Raw genomic sequence first — 15372 nt, forward strand, 5'->3', positions numbered from 1 at the left:
CTAAAAAGTGTATTTTTTTAAAAACATGTGTTCTTTCAGGAGCAATGAATACTTAAAGTGAAACAATAAAAATGAAATATTCCTTTAAATATCATGCCTGGGGGGTCCCCTTAGTCTGCCTGTAAAGTGGCATGTTTGTTTGATGTGTTTTACAGTACCACAGCAAAATGGCATTTCTTAAGGGGAACTCCTCGCCAAAATAAAATATAATGGCGTGGGCCCCACACAAAATCCATACCAGATGCTTATCCGAGCATGCAGCCTGGAGGAAAGGATGGGGGGGGGGGCGTGCCACATGACCTCAACATGGGGAGGGTGATTTGGGGTCCTCATCCCCACAACACTTGCCTGGTGGTTGTGGGGGTCTGCGGGCAGGGGGCTTATCGAAATCTGGATGCCCCTTTTAAAAGGGGGCCCAAGATGAGGGATCTTCATGTGGGACCCTCCTATGTGAATGGGTATGGGGTACCAAAAAAAAAAACTGTAAAAAAGTTAAAACTACAAAAGACAGTTTTTGACAATTCCTTTATTAAAAAAGAAAAAAGTGTCCCGCAATGTACATCCATCGTCAATCAAGCCACCCGGCGAACCCAAATGGCCTTTGGTCAATCATAGCTCTCACAGCAGAACGCAGTGTGATTGGCCAAAGCATGCAGTTCAGGTGAATGCTTTGTCCAATCATCGGACATCAATGCACTGCAATCTTGATATTTTCCCGCAAACGCCCCATAATGTTCGGAATTCGGCAAACACCAAATGTTCGAGCCGAACTTACTTTCGACTCGAACCATGGGAATATCCCTAAAATGAGATTAGCAGACAAACTAGAGACTATGGCCCTGATTCACAGAGACTTACGCCGACGTATCTACTGATACGCCGTCGTAAGTACAAATGAGAGCCGTCGTATCTATGCGCTGATTCTTTAAATGAGATACGCCTGAATTTTGCCAAGATACGACCGACGTAAGTCTCCTAGGCCGTCGTATCTTGGGTGCATATTTACGCTGGCCGATAGAGGGGCGCTTCCGTTGATTTACGCCCGAATATGTAATTGAGCAAGATACGCCGATTCACGAACATACTTGTAATCTACGTCGTTTACATAAGGCGTTTTTCCGGTGTAAAGTTAAACCACCAAAAAGCTGGTCTAAGTCGTTTAGGGTATGGACGTCGGAACTGCCGTCGGATTTTACATTATTTACGTAAGTTGTACGTGAATAGGGCTGGGCGTAAGTTACGTTCACGTCGTACGCATTGAGCCGTCGTATCTTAGGGAGTATTTGCGACGTGATTCTGAGCATGCGCGCATGCGCCATTCGTTCGGCCATGCATTTACATTAGGTCACGCTTCATTATAATACTAGACGCCTCTCTGCCCTGCTACTTTGAATTAGGCGGGCTTACGCTGGCCATTTTACGTTACGCCGGCGCAAGAAAGGGTGCAAGTGCTTTGTGAATACAGTACGAGCCTCTCTATGTTACGTCGGCGTAGCGCATATCAGATGCGCTACGCCACTCTAAAGATACGCCGATCTCTCTGAATCTGGCCCTTTATGTACATGGAAATTTGAACAAAAGGATATCAGATTGTTGTCTGTCTTAACCAATTACTTCACAGTATATAGAGGTTAAATATGCCTCACACATCCGCTTCTGTATTACCAGTGTTTTACAAGTGGAGTGTGGGTAGAGATTGGCTCGAGAAAGGACTATGCCCAGAATGCAAACTGTTTTCTAATGTGTTATTTCAGAGAAAGTGCTTGATTACTAAATGTTATTGATATTCAGCTGTATGTTCTTGGATTTTTAAAGGATACTAATAATGGCATTTAATTGCGGGGATGCAGATCATTAAATATGTACAACGTTCTCTTGGATTTTCGGGAATTGTCTCTGGACCTGTGTTTGAGGTATGGCATATAACAGTAGGTTTCTGTATTTAACCATACTCATGCTAACACAGTAACAATAGGTTTTAATCTAATATACTGTGTTGTGATGCAATACCGTACATTGATGTATTCTCAGTAAAATGAACATACATACTTTAGATCAAATCCTTAACTGAGATCTCCTTTCAAAGGCTCCATATGAAAACTTGTTAATCCAGTCTGGCTTACTCAGATACTCATCACAGCTGAAAGGGTTCTTTGTGCTCACACAACAGTAGCACAAAACAATGTACATACTGCATTTTTATTAATAAATGCAAGAGAGCAAATTTTAAACACACTAGGAGGCAAATCCACAAAATAATTACGCCGGCATATCTATTGATACGCCGTGTAATTTAAAATTTCCCGCGTTGTATCTTTGTTTTGTATCTACAAAACAAGATACGACTGCATCTCGGATCGATCCGACAGGCGTACGTCTTAGTACGCCGTCGGATCGTAGATGCATTTTTCTGCCAGCCGCTAGGTGGCGTTTCCGTCGAATTTCGCGTTGAGTATGCAAATTAGCTAGTTACGGCGATCCACGAACGTACGTCCAGCCGGCGCATTTTTTTACGTCGTTTGGGTTTCGGCTTTTTCCGGCGTATAGTTACCCCTGCTATTATGAGGCGTACTCAATGTTAAGTATAGCCGTCGTTCCCGCGTCGAATTTAGAATTTTTTACGCCGTTTGCGTAAGTCGTTCGCGAATAGATATTTGTGTAGAATGACGTCTCCGTCTTAAGCATTGGCTTGTTCCGGTTTAATTTCGAGCATGCGCACTGGGATACCCCCACGGATGGCGCATGCGCCGTTAAAAAAAAAACGTTTACGTCAGGTCACGACGTATTTGCATAAAACACTCCCCCATCACATCCATTTGAATTCCGCGCCCTTACGCCGCCAAAGATACACTACACCTCCGTAACTTACGGCGCAAATTCTTTGAGGATTCGAAAAAAAAAAAAAAGTTACGGCGGCGTAGTGTATCTTAGATACACTATACCCGGCGGAATAATGCGCCGATCTACGTGGATCTGCCCCTAAGTCATTTAAATTTGTTTAACTGCAAGGATCTGAATATGCTATAGCTGGACTTGCTACAGTATATGCTATAGCTGGGACAAAACATAAAAGTGTGCCCAGGTGGGACAGTGCAGAAGTATAGTGAACTGTTAGTTATACAACATCCACTACAAGATGGACACTCCCATTCACCTTTCATAGAAGACCTACATCATGCTATTCCCTATTCTAGCTCTTCATCACAGTGTCTGTAAACTTTAGTAATTTACCTTTTCTTTCCTGGTTATAGTGACCTGCTCTTGTATTTACAGCCTACCTATTTGCCACCTGCTCTAACCAATTACCTGGTTCATGCACTACAGTTGTTTGCTATACCTGGTGGCATGGAAGGTTAACCAGTATCCTTGGTATTATCCATTCTCCCATGCACTATTAACACTGAGACAGCCATAAAACATTGTACTGTAGCTTTTATATACAGTATATTACAATGTAGAGCAGACCTGTGCAAATTGCCATACCCGACTCTTTGGCTGTTTGGCTCTTTGGCTGTTCCAGTCCAGCCCAAGATGCATTTATTGTTAGCATTCCTCACTGAGCCTGTCAGCTTCCTCACTGAGGAAGCTGACAGGCTTAGGGAGACATGCTGAGAGTTGTTCATGGGGAGAGCTGAAAGAACTGAAAGGAGAGAGCTTCAATAGCTTATAGGTACAGCTTGGAGGCTCAGTTCTGGCAGGAGAGCATTGCTTAGAAGACATTTCAATGCTCTCACACCACTCTGCTACCCGGCCAAGTTCTTCCTGTGCTAAGCACCTGTCTGCTGCAAAGCCCAGGAGCTGTGCACCTGTTCATTCCAGGTCAGGATCTTCAGAAATCCCCAATATACCGATCTCAGGCTCTCTACTTTCTGTCAGTGCTTGCAGCTCTGTCAGTTATTTCCCTGAGCTATGATCAAGTCACATTGTGGTGAAACCTGTTAAGGGAGAGTTGGTTTATTTGGGTGGAAACACTATGGCTGTATATTTATTATGGATGATCCAATAAAGTAACACATGAGAGCACAGTTCGAAGCACAGTTCCTATTCTTTATTTTCATCTGATAATAACCAAGTTCTTCTTGGACCTGCACCCAAAGTCCAGAAATCAAATGAAAGGATGAGTCTAGAACAGTGCATTGGGATGGGATCTCCCCAAACTTGTCAGTCACACATTGGCATTCAGAATGACAGATAATCCCTGTCAGCTCCCTTATTGCTTTTACCAGCCTGCCCTACACCAACATTGTGACCTGCAGATCAGTAGAGGACATTTCTTTGGTACTGATTCTAATAATCATGAGTGTGCACACTATTTCATGAGCAGTTGTACCTATTATTCCTAGCGCCAGGTGTTTGTTTTCTACATGTTGCCATACTTGCAGACCTTCCCATTCCAATGTTGCTCACCTAAGGCTGCTGGTTAAATCAAAATATTTTCTTTTATTACACACTCACCTTTGTTTTGAGCCTCCACAAAAGTCTCAGTTTCTTATGTGGCCCCTTGGAAAAATGAAATTGCCCACCCTGATGTAGAATGTACAAACACTTTTAAAGCCTAAACATTTAATATTGGACTTTTTATAGGTAACATTTTTAGACACGTGAATATTTGATTGGTTTATGGTTCATGTTCAATGTTCACTATTTTCTGAAAGCCTATCCAATAGGTCATCTATTTAATTGTAAACTTCCACATTTTCACTGGTTTCAAGGTATGGGTGAAATATTAAAGGAACGCTGTACATGAAAACACTTCAGAAGATATATAGTATAACACTAAATCCTTCTCTTACATCTTCCATTGGGTGATATTTGGTGTAGACATAGTCAGTTGTTGATCTCTTTCTTCTTAGTTTTGTTTTCTCCACACTGCCCATTACTTGAGTTATATTATTAAGCAGAACACTACAAAACAAGATGGAAGACACAATGACAACACATTTAGGACCTAGGTTAAATGGTTACTTAAGGAGTTTATTTACTAAAGCTAGAGAGTGCAAATTGAGTCCCAATTATGCAGAGAAACTAATGAGCTTCTAACCTCAGCTTGTTTAATTAAGCTTTAGCAATAAAACCTGGAAGCTGATTGGTTTCTCTGCAGAATTGTGACTAATGTTGCCCTCTCTAGCTTTAGTAAAAAAAAAAAATGTCCAATAAATATTAAATCAAATGGATTAAAGATACTGTATTTGTGTACAGGAAAATATTGAATTAATACAAAAAAATATATATATTTTTTCTAACATCTAATTATCAGAGTTAGCGTTATGCAATTGTATGTATGGGTATTCCTCACCTTTCCTGCCCCTCTCCATGTTTTTTATGGAAAAAGCTACAAGTAGGATTTGAGTTGTCAGTGAGTATTGACATCACCATTCACCTTAGAGAGCAATTATAGTTATAGCAGACATATGCACATGTTCTTCCCAGGAGCAGTCGATTCTGAACTGCTGAAAAGTGGACTAAGAAAGTAACAAACACTAGCTAGTATCAGTTCTAGAAATACGTAAAAAAAAAAAAAAGGAAAAACAAATCTTACTCTTGGGTATTGTACTGATACATAACTACATACAGTATATTTAGCAATATATATTTTTTTCTAAGAAGTGTTTAAAATCTACTGAAAGCCAAATATTGATTTAAATATAGCTTAAGGCTCTAAAGTCCTAAAATCTTCCCAAAAACACAGTTCATAGAGAAATAACAGGCTTGAGGATGTAATTTCCTATACACATAATGACTCCTCAGTTGCCCGTACAGCTATCTCTTGCCTTCTTCCTATACATACCTAAGTATCTTCAGTCAACATTCATATACAAGGCAATTCCCACAGTGCCTGTTAGCTCTCAATTGCTTTATCACGTTCCCTAATATGAGAGGCAGCACCAGTTATTGTAATGCAGTTAAAGAACTGACAAGTAAATTGAAACAAATGAAATTAATGTTTATATCTGGTTAATAAAGTCCGGTATGTGAAAGTCTTGGCTTGCTTCCATGTTAACCCTTTCATCATAACAGGAGTGCCTAATATATGCACTACATGATGTGGACTTTTATGCTCTTGGAGGATAACAGTTAATTTTTTATTTTTCTTAATTTAAACATTAATTCAACTCATAAATACCACAGAGGCAAAGAGCATCAGAAATGTATTATTATTAAAATGAGCAGAGCTTGTTAAACGGATAAAGCTTCATCTAACTTAAGCTGTCCCTTGATATTTGTGCACAGTGAAATTTTGCTTTTTTTATACATTCTAACTTGTCTCTTGGCATTCCGTTTAAATGAGTATGACTCATTCTGATAAATCTTGTACATTTCATTTATCACATTTCAGATCTGGGATGAATCGTTTAATTTTATAGCCCTTTCCAGATAATGTTTACAATTTTACAATGTAGCAATTCACCTGACAGCTGCTGGGAGCTTAAATGTTTATTTGGTACCTATACCCTGTAATATTAGTCCCAGAACCTCTATTTCCATGGATATAGATTCAGAGAAGTATGGAAAATTAAGAACAGTAATACTGTGCAATAACTAAAAATAATTTGCTGGTACAGTAATGTATTTTACATTTATATAGTTATACTATACATATTTCACATTTTGATCATAATTTCTACCACCATCATCATCAGTGTAGACCTTTCAAATCTTTTAAGGCTGGTAGGATAAGTCAATTGTCTGGTTCAGGATTCTCTTTGCAAGGCCACTAACTCCTGTATTTTCATTGAGATTTCAAGGTGTGGTGTTCCCAGGCTAGCTAGGAGATATAATCCTGCCAGTATGTTCTGAGTCTGTCTATGGATCAAACACCAGTTGGTTGTGCCTAGTAAAGCAGCCTTGGCATACTCTCAGATAATCACTATGACCAACCAAAATATACAGAATAATGGGTATTAGATACACTTGCAGCAAATTAATTGTATTATTTTTTTTTAAACCCAAGTTTTAAGTTGCATTATAAAAACAGCAAACACAGTTCAACCATACACCATAAAACAAAACCCATGCTTATTCAATAGCTTATTCAATGGCACTGACACTGAGGCCCCGTACACACGACCGAGTTTCTCGGCAGAATTCAGCCAGAAACTCCGAAACTCGGAGGAAGCCGACGAGGAACCGAAAAGAGAACATGTTCTCTATTTCCTCGTTGTTCAATGAGCAAAGTCGGCCCGCCGAGATCTCGGTGGCTTCCACACTGCCACACTCCCTTCGACTGCCAGCTCGGTCTGCACTGATCGGTTTGTCCTCTTTTCCGGCTACTCTCCGGATTTACATCGCGGAGCCACAGCTCATTCATGGAAGACAACGTGCCTGCAACAACAGCAACGGAACCGGCTTCCACACTGAACTCGACGAGGAACTCGATGTGTTTGGCACGTCGAATTCCTCGGACGTGTGTATGGGGCCTGACACAATCCCAGCCTGTAGCCATGTCCCTATGACGCAACTCAACCCTGAGTGGGCTTAATTAATTAAGCTTAATCTTTCCAAGCACTCAAACCAGTCAAGGGGAAATCTCTACTTTTTTTAAGAAAAGTGTTGTTTATCAAGAAGAGAAATTAACACACGTTCTCTGGTCTGGTGATCCTTAAGAAAATACATTTTCATACCGACAGCCTAGTCATTTAATTTACAATACCTGTTTGTGAAGCTTTTTGGCTGCCTATTTACTAACCACCATCAATATATGATTTTTACAACCAATATTATTTATTATTATTATTATACAGGATTTATATAGCGCCAACAGTTTGCGCAGTGCTTTACAACAAGAGGGCAGACAGTAAAGTCACAATACAATTCAATACAGGAGGAATCAGCGGGCCCTGTTCATTAGAGCTAACAACCTAGAAGGGAGGGTCAAGTGAAACAAAAAGTAATAACTGTTGGGGATGAACTGATGGAGAAAGTTCAAATACAGATGTTAGGTGTGGGTAGGATAGGCTTCCCCTGAAGAGGAGGGTTTTCGAAGATCGTCTAAAAACTAATAGATTAGGAGATAAACAGATTGGGTTAAAGAGTTACATAGGATTGGAGAGGCTCTGGAAAAGTCCTGGAGGTGAGCAAAGTAGCTAGAGAGCAGGAGGTCTAGAGAGGAACAAAGAGAACGATTAGGTTGATATTTTTGAGACTAGGCTAATGATGTAGCTGGGGGCTAAATTGTGGATGGTTTTCTAAGTTGTTAGTATTTTGAATTTAATTTGTTGGGTGAGTGGAAGCCAGTGGAGGGATTGGCAGAGAGGAGTAGCAGACACAGATCAATTGGTAAGGTGGATGAGTCTGGCAGCAGCATTCATGATGGATTGAAGGGGGATAGCCTATGTAGCGGTAAGCCAATGAGAAGGGAGTTGCAGTAGTCGAGGCGAGAGATGATCAGGGAGTGAATTAAGTGCTTTGAGTCATTGGTTAGAAAGGGACGTATTTCGGAGATATTGCTTAGTTCAGAGTCCAGGACTACACCTAGGACCTTGGCATGCGGGGATGGGTTTATAGTTGTGCTATTGATTTTGACAGCGAGATCAGGGGAGGGGGCACGTGGTGGAGGAAAAATTATCAGTTTGGTTTTGGAAAGGTTGAGTTTGAGGAAGTGGTGTGACATCCAGACTGATATATGATATCTGTTAGTAAATTATTGATACAGGAAGAGACTGAGGGGGTGAGCTGAGGGGTAGAGAAATAGCTTTGGATGTCATCAGTGTAGAGATGGTATTTGAAGCCATGGGAGGCTATCAGCTGACCAAGAGAGGGGTTGTAGATTGAAAAGATTGAAAATAAGAGAGGCCCAAGAACAGAACCTTGGGGGACCCCAACAGTGAAAGGAAGAGGAGAGTAGGAAGTATAATTGTAAGTAATGGTAAAGGTGCTCTCAGAGCTCCTATGCCCGAAATTATTTATCCTGCTTCAGCTGAATATGATCCCAGGGCCGTTGCCAGTTTCTTTGCCTCTGGAGAGACGATTACTGATACGGGCCTTCAGTTGTGCCCCATGGAGAGATAGCACTGTACATCTCTCAAAGTTCCGGGAACATGGGAATTGTTTGCCAATGATGTTCTGGCTTTGCCGTGTTCTTGCACCCTTGGAGTCGGTGCTACCACTGTCTACTGGCTAGTGTTCTGAAATCGCTAGTGTGCCTCCACCTGAAAAGAAACAGGTTGATCTGATGGTCAGCGTGTTTGTTCTTCAACAAGTGAGGAAATCTTTTCTCAGTCCAAAGCTGTTGTATGGACAGGCTGAGATTACAATGCAAGGGGACCCATTTCAATAAGTGTGGTCTTTTGTACCATGGAATGGCTGCTTGTTTGAAAGCAACTCCTAGGGAGTTGTCCCTAGGAAGAAGGGAAACTGCTGGAAAATTTTGTTTCACCCTGAGTGAAGGATTGATGTACTGGGTAGTTTAGTCAGTTAGGTAGAATAAGCTGTGGCAAAGAGGGCAAGTTCTCAACTTAAAATTAAATAATGGACTGAAAAGTACACAAGGACTGTTTTCTGAATATGCTGGCCATCAGGTGGAATGAGAGTGACAGCCTGAGCGAGCCATTGCCATTGCCATTGTAATGAAATGCTCTAGCAGATTTCCGGGTGAATGACTGGGGTTGATTCCTGGGGCAGAAAAGAAGCAGGGCACCCTCCCCCTCCCTCCACCTTGTCCTACGGCAGTGCCAATCAACAGAAAGATACCAAAAAGAATGACACATAAGGGAGTGTAGAAGCGCTTTGCATTACGCCACAAAGCATCAAAAACCCTGCAAATGAAGCATCTCGCCTGCAATCACGTGATTGCATTGGCGTCATGCTCCAGCGCCTAAACACAGTGCACTTAAAGGACCTTTTTTTAAAAGGCTTTTTTTTTTTGTGACTAGCCGTTTGGGGGGGCGGGGGGAGGCTTAGCCTGTGCGCCTCCTATGGACAGACCACCACTGATGCATATCTTATTTTTGCTAATGAATGTAATGCTTTGCCCTGCCCTCTTCCAGCTTCTGTGCCTTACTGTGTTATCTTGTAAAGGTGACTCTTAATGTGGATGTAAACCCTCCATACACCCAGTGAAGTGAACAGCTTCAGATGATACACAGAGATGACCCAAATTTCCCTACATAGGTTTTACATGTATATCTGTTGTCTTCACATTTATATACTGTTTAGAAAGTTCAGATCATGTTAAGAAATGTTCTCTTCCTGTTTAACACAGTGTGATGTCTGGGCATACAGCCAAGATAGTTGAAATTGCTGATTGGAGGAAAGGCACACACCCCCTATCATTATAGGCAGAGACTCTCCGAGGTGTTTTGTAACAGGGCCAGCTCCCTGCTAATCTATTTATAGCAACCTCTCCTGACAGAAATGTCAGGCTGATTTTATCTGATGTGTCAGAAGTTCCTAGGTTGATAACAGAGGAACCGGTCAGGCAAAAGCTACGGGACTTAGCTCTTTGAAGAGATAACAAAATACTGCAGATATATGTGCCCAGCTCAAATTTCATGAATTGGGTTTACATCCACTTTATGGACCAATAAGACATCTCAGGAGATGAATGGGGTGTGGCTTAGGACCTTTTTTATAGCAAAAGTCAAGATTATAGAGAATGTCAGCTTTCTATATCTCTAGATCTACTGATTGTTTTGATACAAAGTTATCATTAAAAGTAACCTCAATGCATTTTCTTCTATTTACATTTGTGCTTATAAGTTTACATACTCTGGCAGAATTTATGATTTCTTGGCCATTTTTCAGAGCATATGAATGATAACACAAAAACATTTCTTTTACTCATGGATAGTGTTTGGCTGAAGCCATTTATTATCAATCAACTGTGTTTACTCTTTTTAAATCATAATGAAAACAGAAATTACCCAAATGACCCTGATCAAAAGTTTACTTACCCCAGTTCTTAATACTTGGCCAGATTCAAGAAGCAATTGCGCCTGTGTAACCATAGGTTACACAGCGCAATTGCTTACTTGCTCCGGCGTAGCGAATGCTCCTGATTCAGGAACATCGCTACGCCGACTGCAGCCTAAAACCTGCGTGGCATAAGGCTCTTATGCCACGCAGATTTTAGGCTGCATTCTAGCGATGACCGCTAGGGGGCGCTCCCATTGTGATCTGTGTATAGTATGCAAATTGCATACTAACACCGATTCACAACGTTGCGCGAGCCCTGCAAACGCAAATTACGTATTTTGCGTACGTCGGGTTTCGTGTAACGTTACACATCCTAATAGCAGGCGCAGCCAATGCTATAGGATACCCACGTTCCCGCATCGCGAGATTTAAAATCTACGTCGTTTGCGTAAGTGATTCGTGAATGGCGCTGGACGCCATTCACGTTCACTCTGAAGCAAATGACGTCCTTGCGCCGTCATTTGCCGCAATGCACGTCGGGAAAGTTTCCCGACGGAGCATGCGCTCTACGCTCGGCACGGGAGCGCGCCTAATTTAAATGATTCCCGCCCCCGACGGGATCATTTACATTGCGCGCGCTTACACCGGGCAATTTTGCCGGCGCGCCCTCGCAATTTACGGAGCTATTGCTCTGTGAATCGAGGGCAGCACAAAATATTTGCGTGGGCGCAGGGCAAAATCGTTGCCCTGTGCCTCCGCAAATAAAGCGCAATTGTACCTGAATCTGGGCCAATGTGTATTGCTCCTTTAACATCAATGGCAGCTTGAAGTCTTTTGTGGTATTTATGGATGAGGCTCTTTTTCTTCTCAGATGGTAAAGCTGCCCATTCCTCTTCACAAAATGCCTCCAGTTCCTGTAAATTCTTGGGCTGTCTTGCATGAACTGCACGTTTGAGATCTCCCCAGAGTGGCTCAGTGATATTGAGGTCAGGAGACTGAGATGGCCACTTCAGAACCTTCACTTTATTCTGTTGTAGCCAATGACAGATCGACTTGGCCTTGTGTTTTGGATCATTGTCATGTTGGAATGTCCAAGTACAACCCATGCGCAGCTTTCTGGCTGATGAATGCAAATGTTTCTTTTTTGATAACATACTGCATTCATCTTGCCATTAATTTTGACCAAATTTCCTGTGTCTTTGTAGCTCACACATCCCCAAAATATCAGCGAACCACCTCCCTGTTTCACAATAGTAATGGTGTACCTTTCATTTTAGGCCTTGTTGACTCCTCTCTAAATGTAATGTTTATGGTTGTGGCCAAAAAGCTAAATTTCGGTCTTATCACCCTAAATTACTTTGTGCCAGAAGGTTTGAGGCTTGTCTCTGCGGCATATTGTAAGCAGGATACTTTGTGGCATTTGCATAGTTATGGCGACTCAACCATGCAGCCCATCTTTCTTCAAGTGCCTCTTTATTGTACATCTTGAAACAGCCACACCACATGTTTTCAGAGAGTCCTGTATTTCACCTGAAGTTTTTTGTGGGTTTTTCTTTGCATCCCAAACAATTTTCCTGGCAGCTGTGGCTGAAATTCTTGTTGGTCTACCTGACCGTGGTTTGGTTTCAACAAAACCCCTTATTTTCCACTTCTTGAAGTGTTTGAACACTGCTGATTGGCATTCTCAATTCCTTGGATATCATTTTATATCCCTTTCCTGTTTTATACAGTTCAACTACCTTTTCTTGCAGATCCTTTGACAATTCATTTGCTTTCCCCATGACTCAGAATCCATAAACGTCAGTGCAGCACTGGATGAAAGATGCAAGGGTCTGTCAGGAGTGCAGAAACTCATTGACCTTTTATACACACACACACTAATTACAAGCAAACAGATCACAGGTGATGATGGTTACCTTTAATAGCCATTCAAAACCCTTTGTGTCAACTTGTGTGCATGTTATCAGGCCAAAATGCCCAGGGTATGTAAACTTTTGATCAGGGTCATTTGGGTAGTTTCCTTTGTCATTATGATTTAAAAAGAGTAAACACAGTTGATTGATAATAAATGGCTTCAATGTTTTTGTGTTATCATTCATATTCTCTGAAAAATGGCCAAGAAATCAAAAATTCTGCCAGGATATGTAAACTTATGAGCACAACTGTATATGCATTGGCTTACCAAGAATTACAGCGAACATCAAAGGTAGCTCTTGTATATTTCCCTATGTTGCTTTAGGAAATGAGTAATACAGCTGTGAAATCTATAGATCAAGATAATACCTATAGGTAACATTTTCTAAATACAGATTTTCCTAGAGATTTCCTTGAAACATCATAGATATATAATGTAGATGTTCTCTCACCTTCTATATCAGTGTATCCCTCTGCATGACTAATATTCAATATCATCTTTACCAGACTCCAGAAGATTAAAGCAGCTGAACCTTCATCACTGTACTTACTTAAAAGATAGCGAACAATGTAGCAGCTCCTCTTTCACTGTCTGAAGAGCAATGGATGGGATCCTGATGAGCACTACTCTACTAGGGGTGACATCCTCTAGATAAAGAGGTTTCCAAAGATCCAACTGTAATGTTAAACATAATAATAATAATAATTATATTACATATCACAACATAATACATACAGTATTTCAATTCCAGAAACTCGAGGTACACATACATACTGGTGCCTATTTTAAAGTTATCAGCTTTGTTTAACCTTCCTTATAACCACCTGGGGTAATCTCTGCACTGTAATAAGAAAAGCTTCACATGATGACTAGCCTTAGGAAGTGCCTCACCAAAAGTGAAACTCCTATCACAACGGTGGCAACATTTTAAAAGCAAAGAGCCAATCAAAAATGCGAGAATTAAGATGTGATAGTGCAAGAAAGCAAAGTTAGATTTTTAATAATTTTAACTTCCAAAGTGTCTTGTGTGAAAATCATATATATAATTATTTTCTACAAATGCCATGTTTTCCTATAATGGCCTGAAAAGTATTTTCACAATGAGCTTTAGTGGCTTCATTTCAGAGTATATCAAGGGTCCTTTTGACATCTATCTATTAATGGCAAAAACTGAAGGTGATCAAAAAACTGACATGAGATTTCTGTGAAAGTTTTTTCACCAGGGTCCATTTTCAGTGGATATATGCTAGGGTACGTATTGGCACTGTACAAGTAGTTTAAGTGCTACTTAAACTAGTTTATAAAACTTTCCTTCCTCACATTTTCAGCATTGCATCCTGGGGTACTGTTGATATTGAAGAGATTTGTGACTGTTAGTTCCCTGCTGGTGCTTGAAAATAGGCCCCCTGGAATCACATGGCAGGAGGCCTGTAGTTTAGCTTTCTATCTATGGGGATACAAAACCATGCGCTGATCTCTCGTCAGAAAGATAAGAAGGAGAGAACACTGAAAGTGCCACCTAATTGTAATATTAAAATTGAGGCTTTAATGGCAAGGTACACATATACCCTTTTTAGAAAACATATAAGCTCATCTGTGTTGATTAAAGACCTCAAACAAATTTATCAGAAACCTTATGGTGCAGAGGTTCTTTAACATCCAATCCTCCAAAGAACATACCACCTTTAGAGGATAATAGTCAAATATACCCTTCCTTGGAAGCCACTCCATTAGATGACACAGATCTTCCTATACACGCCCATCTAGAGGAGTTATATGCTGAAAATTGCTATGCGGATTTAGAATGGCTTACCCAACATTGACTCAGTCCAAGAGGTAAAGCAAATTAATCAAAAGAAATTGCAAAGTGCGAGTGAAGTGCTGGGTGCTAAACGACATCAGCAGGTGGCAAGGTGACTTGTTGGTTAATCTTCGGTGTATGGTGAAACCCGAAGGTGTGCTAGCAAATTACCTTATGGCTGCAAGGTAAGCAGCTTTCAATAAAACCAATGGAATCACTCGGGGGTAGAGGGGATAACTCCTATCCGTCCTTCCAGTGGTGTGGCGCCTAGGGGGTTAAGGCTTCCTTCCAGGCTGGGTGGTCAGCAAGGTAAGACAGCTCCAAAGTGTGTCACCAGGCAGGGTAGAGAAAACATAGAGGAAGCTCTCTAGTGTAATATTTTCTAAACACTCAGCGGTTTATTCAAACATATAACAAACAGGGTACTCACATTTAAAACAGTAATGCAGTGTACATCGGAAATGAGCAGCGAGCTCACACTGTGCAAACGTCACTTCCGGTGTCCTAGTGACTGACGCGTATCGTCACTGTCACATGACGTCATCGGAGATTGCATCATCGCAATTGCATCATCCATCATTGGTGTATATCAGTTATGTTCAGTCATTCATGTTGATGGGAGCAAAACACCATCCTGCGATTTCCTCTGCGACTGCATATATTATCTTTATGCTGCGATTCTATTTCTGCACCCAGCACTCTACTTGCACCTTGCAATTTCTTCACCTCTTGGACTGAGTCGCAGTTGCACTATTTACACTTTGTAACAATTGGACAATCTTGCGGTTCCATTCACCATTCA

At 41.1% G+C, this 15372-nt stretch overlaps 1 protein-coding gene across 3 annotated transcripts in view; it reads right to left on the reverse strand.

The window, feature by feature from the left end:
* Positions 1 to 15372, reverse strand: part of CPO (carboxypeptidase O) — a 275623-nt gene that overhangs the window by 30894 nt on the left and 229357 nt on the right. For all 3 annotated transcript variants that reach the window (XM_040357316.1, XM_040357317.1, XM_040357315.1), the window contains 2 exons: positions 13320 to 13444; positions 4794 to 4905 (listed from right to left, as the gene is read on the reverse strand). In XM_040357316.1, the coding sequence (XP_040213250.1) occupies positions 4794 to 4905; positions 13320 to 13444 (237 nt within the window). The remainder of the gene's footprint in view (positions 1 to 4793; positions 4906 to 13319; positions 13445 to 15372) is intronic.

Source organism: Rana temporaria, chromosome 6 (genome assembly GCF_905171775.1).
Source record: "Rana temporaria chromosome 6, aRanTem1.1, whole genome shotgun sequence".
In the NCBI taxonomy this organism is placed as follows: Eukaryota; Metazoa; Chordata; class Amphibia; order Anura; family Ranidae; genus Rana; species Rana temporaria.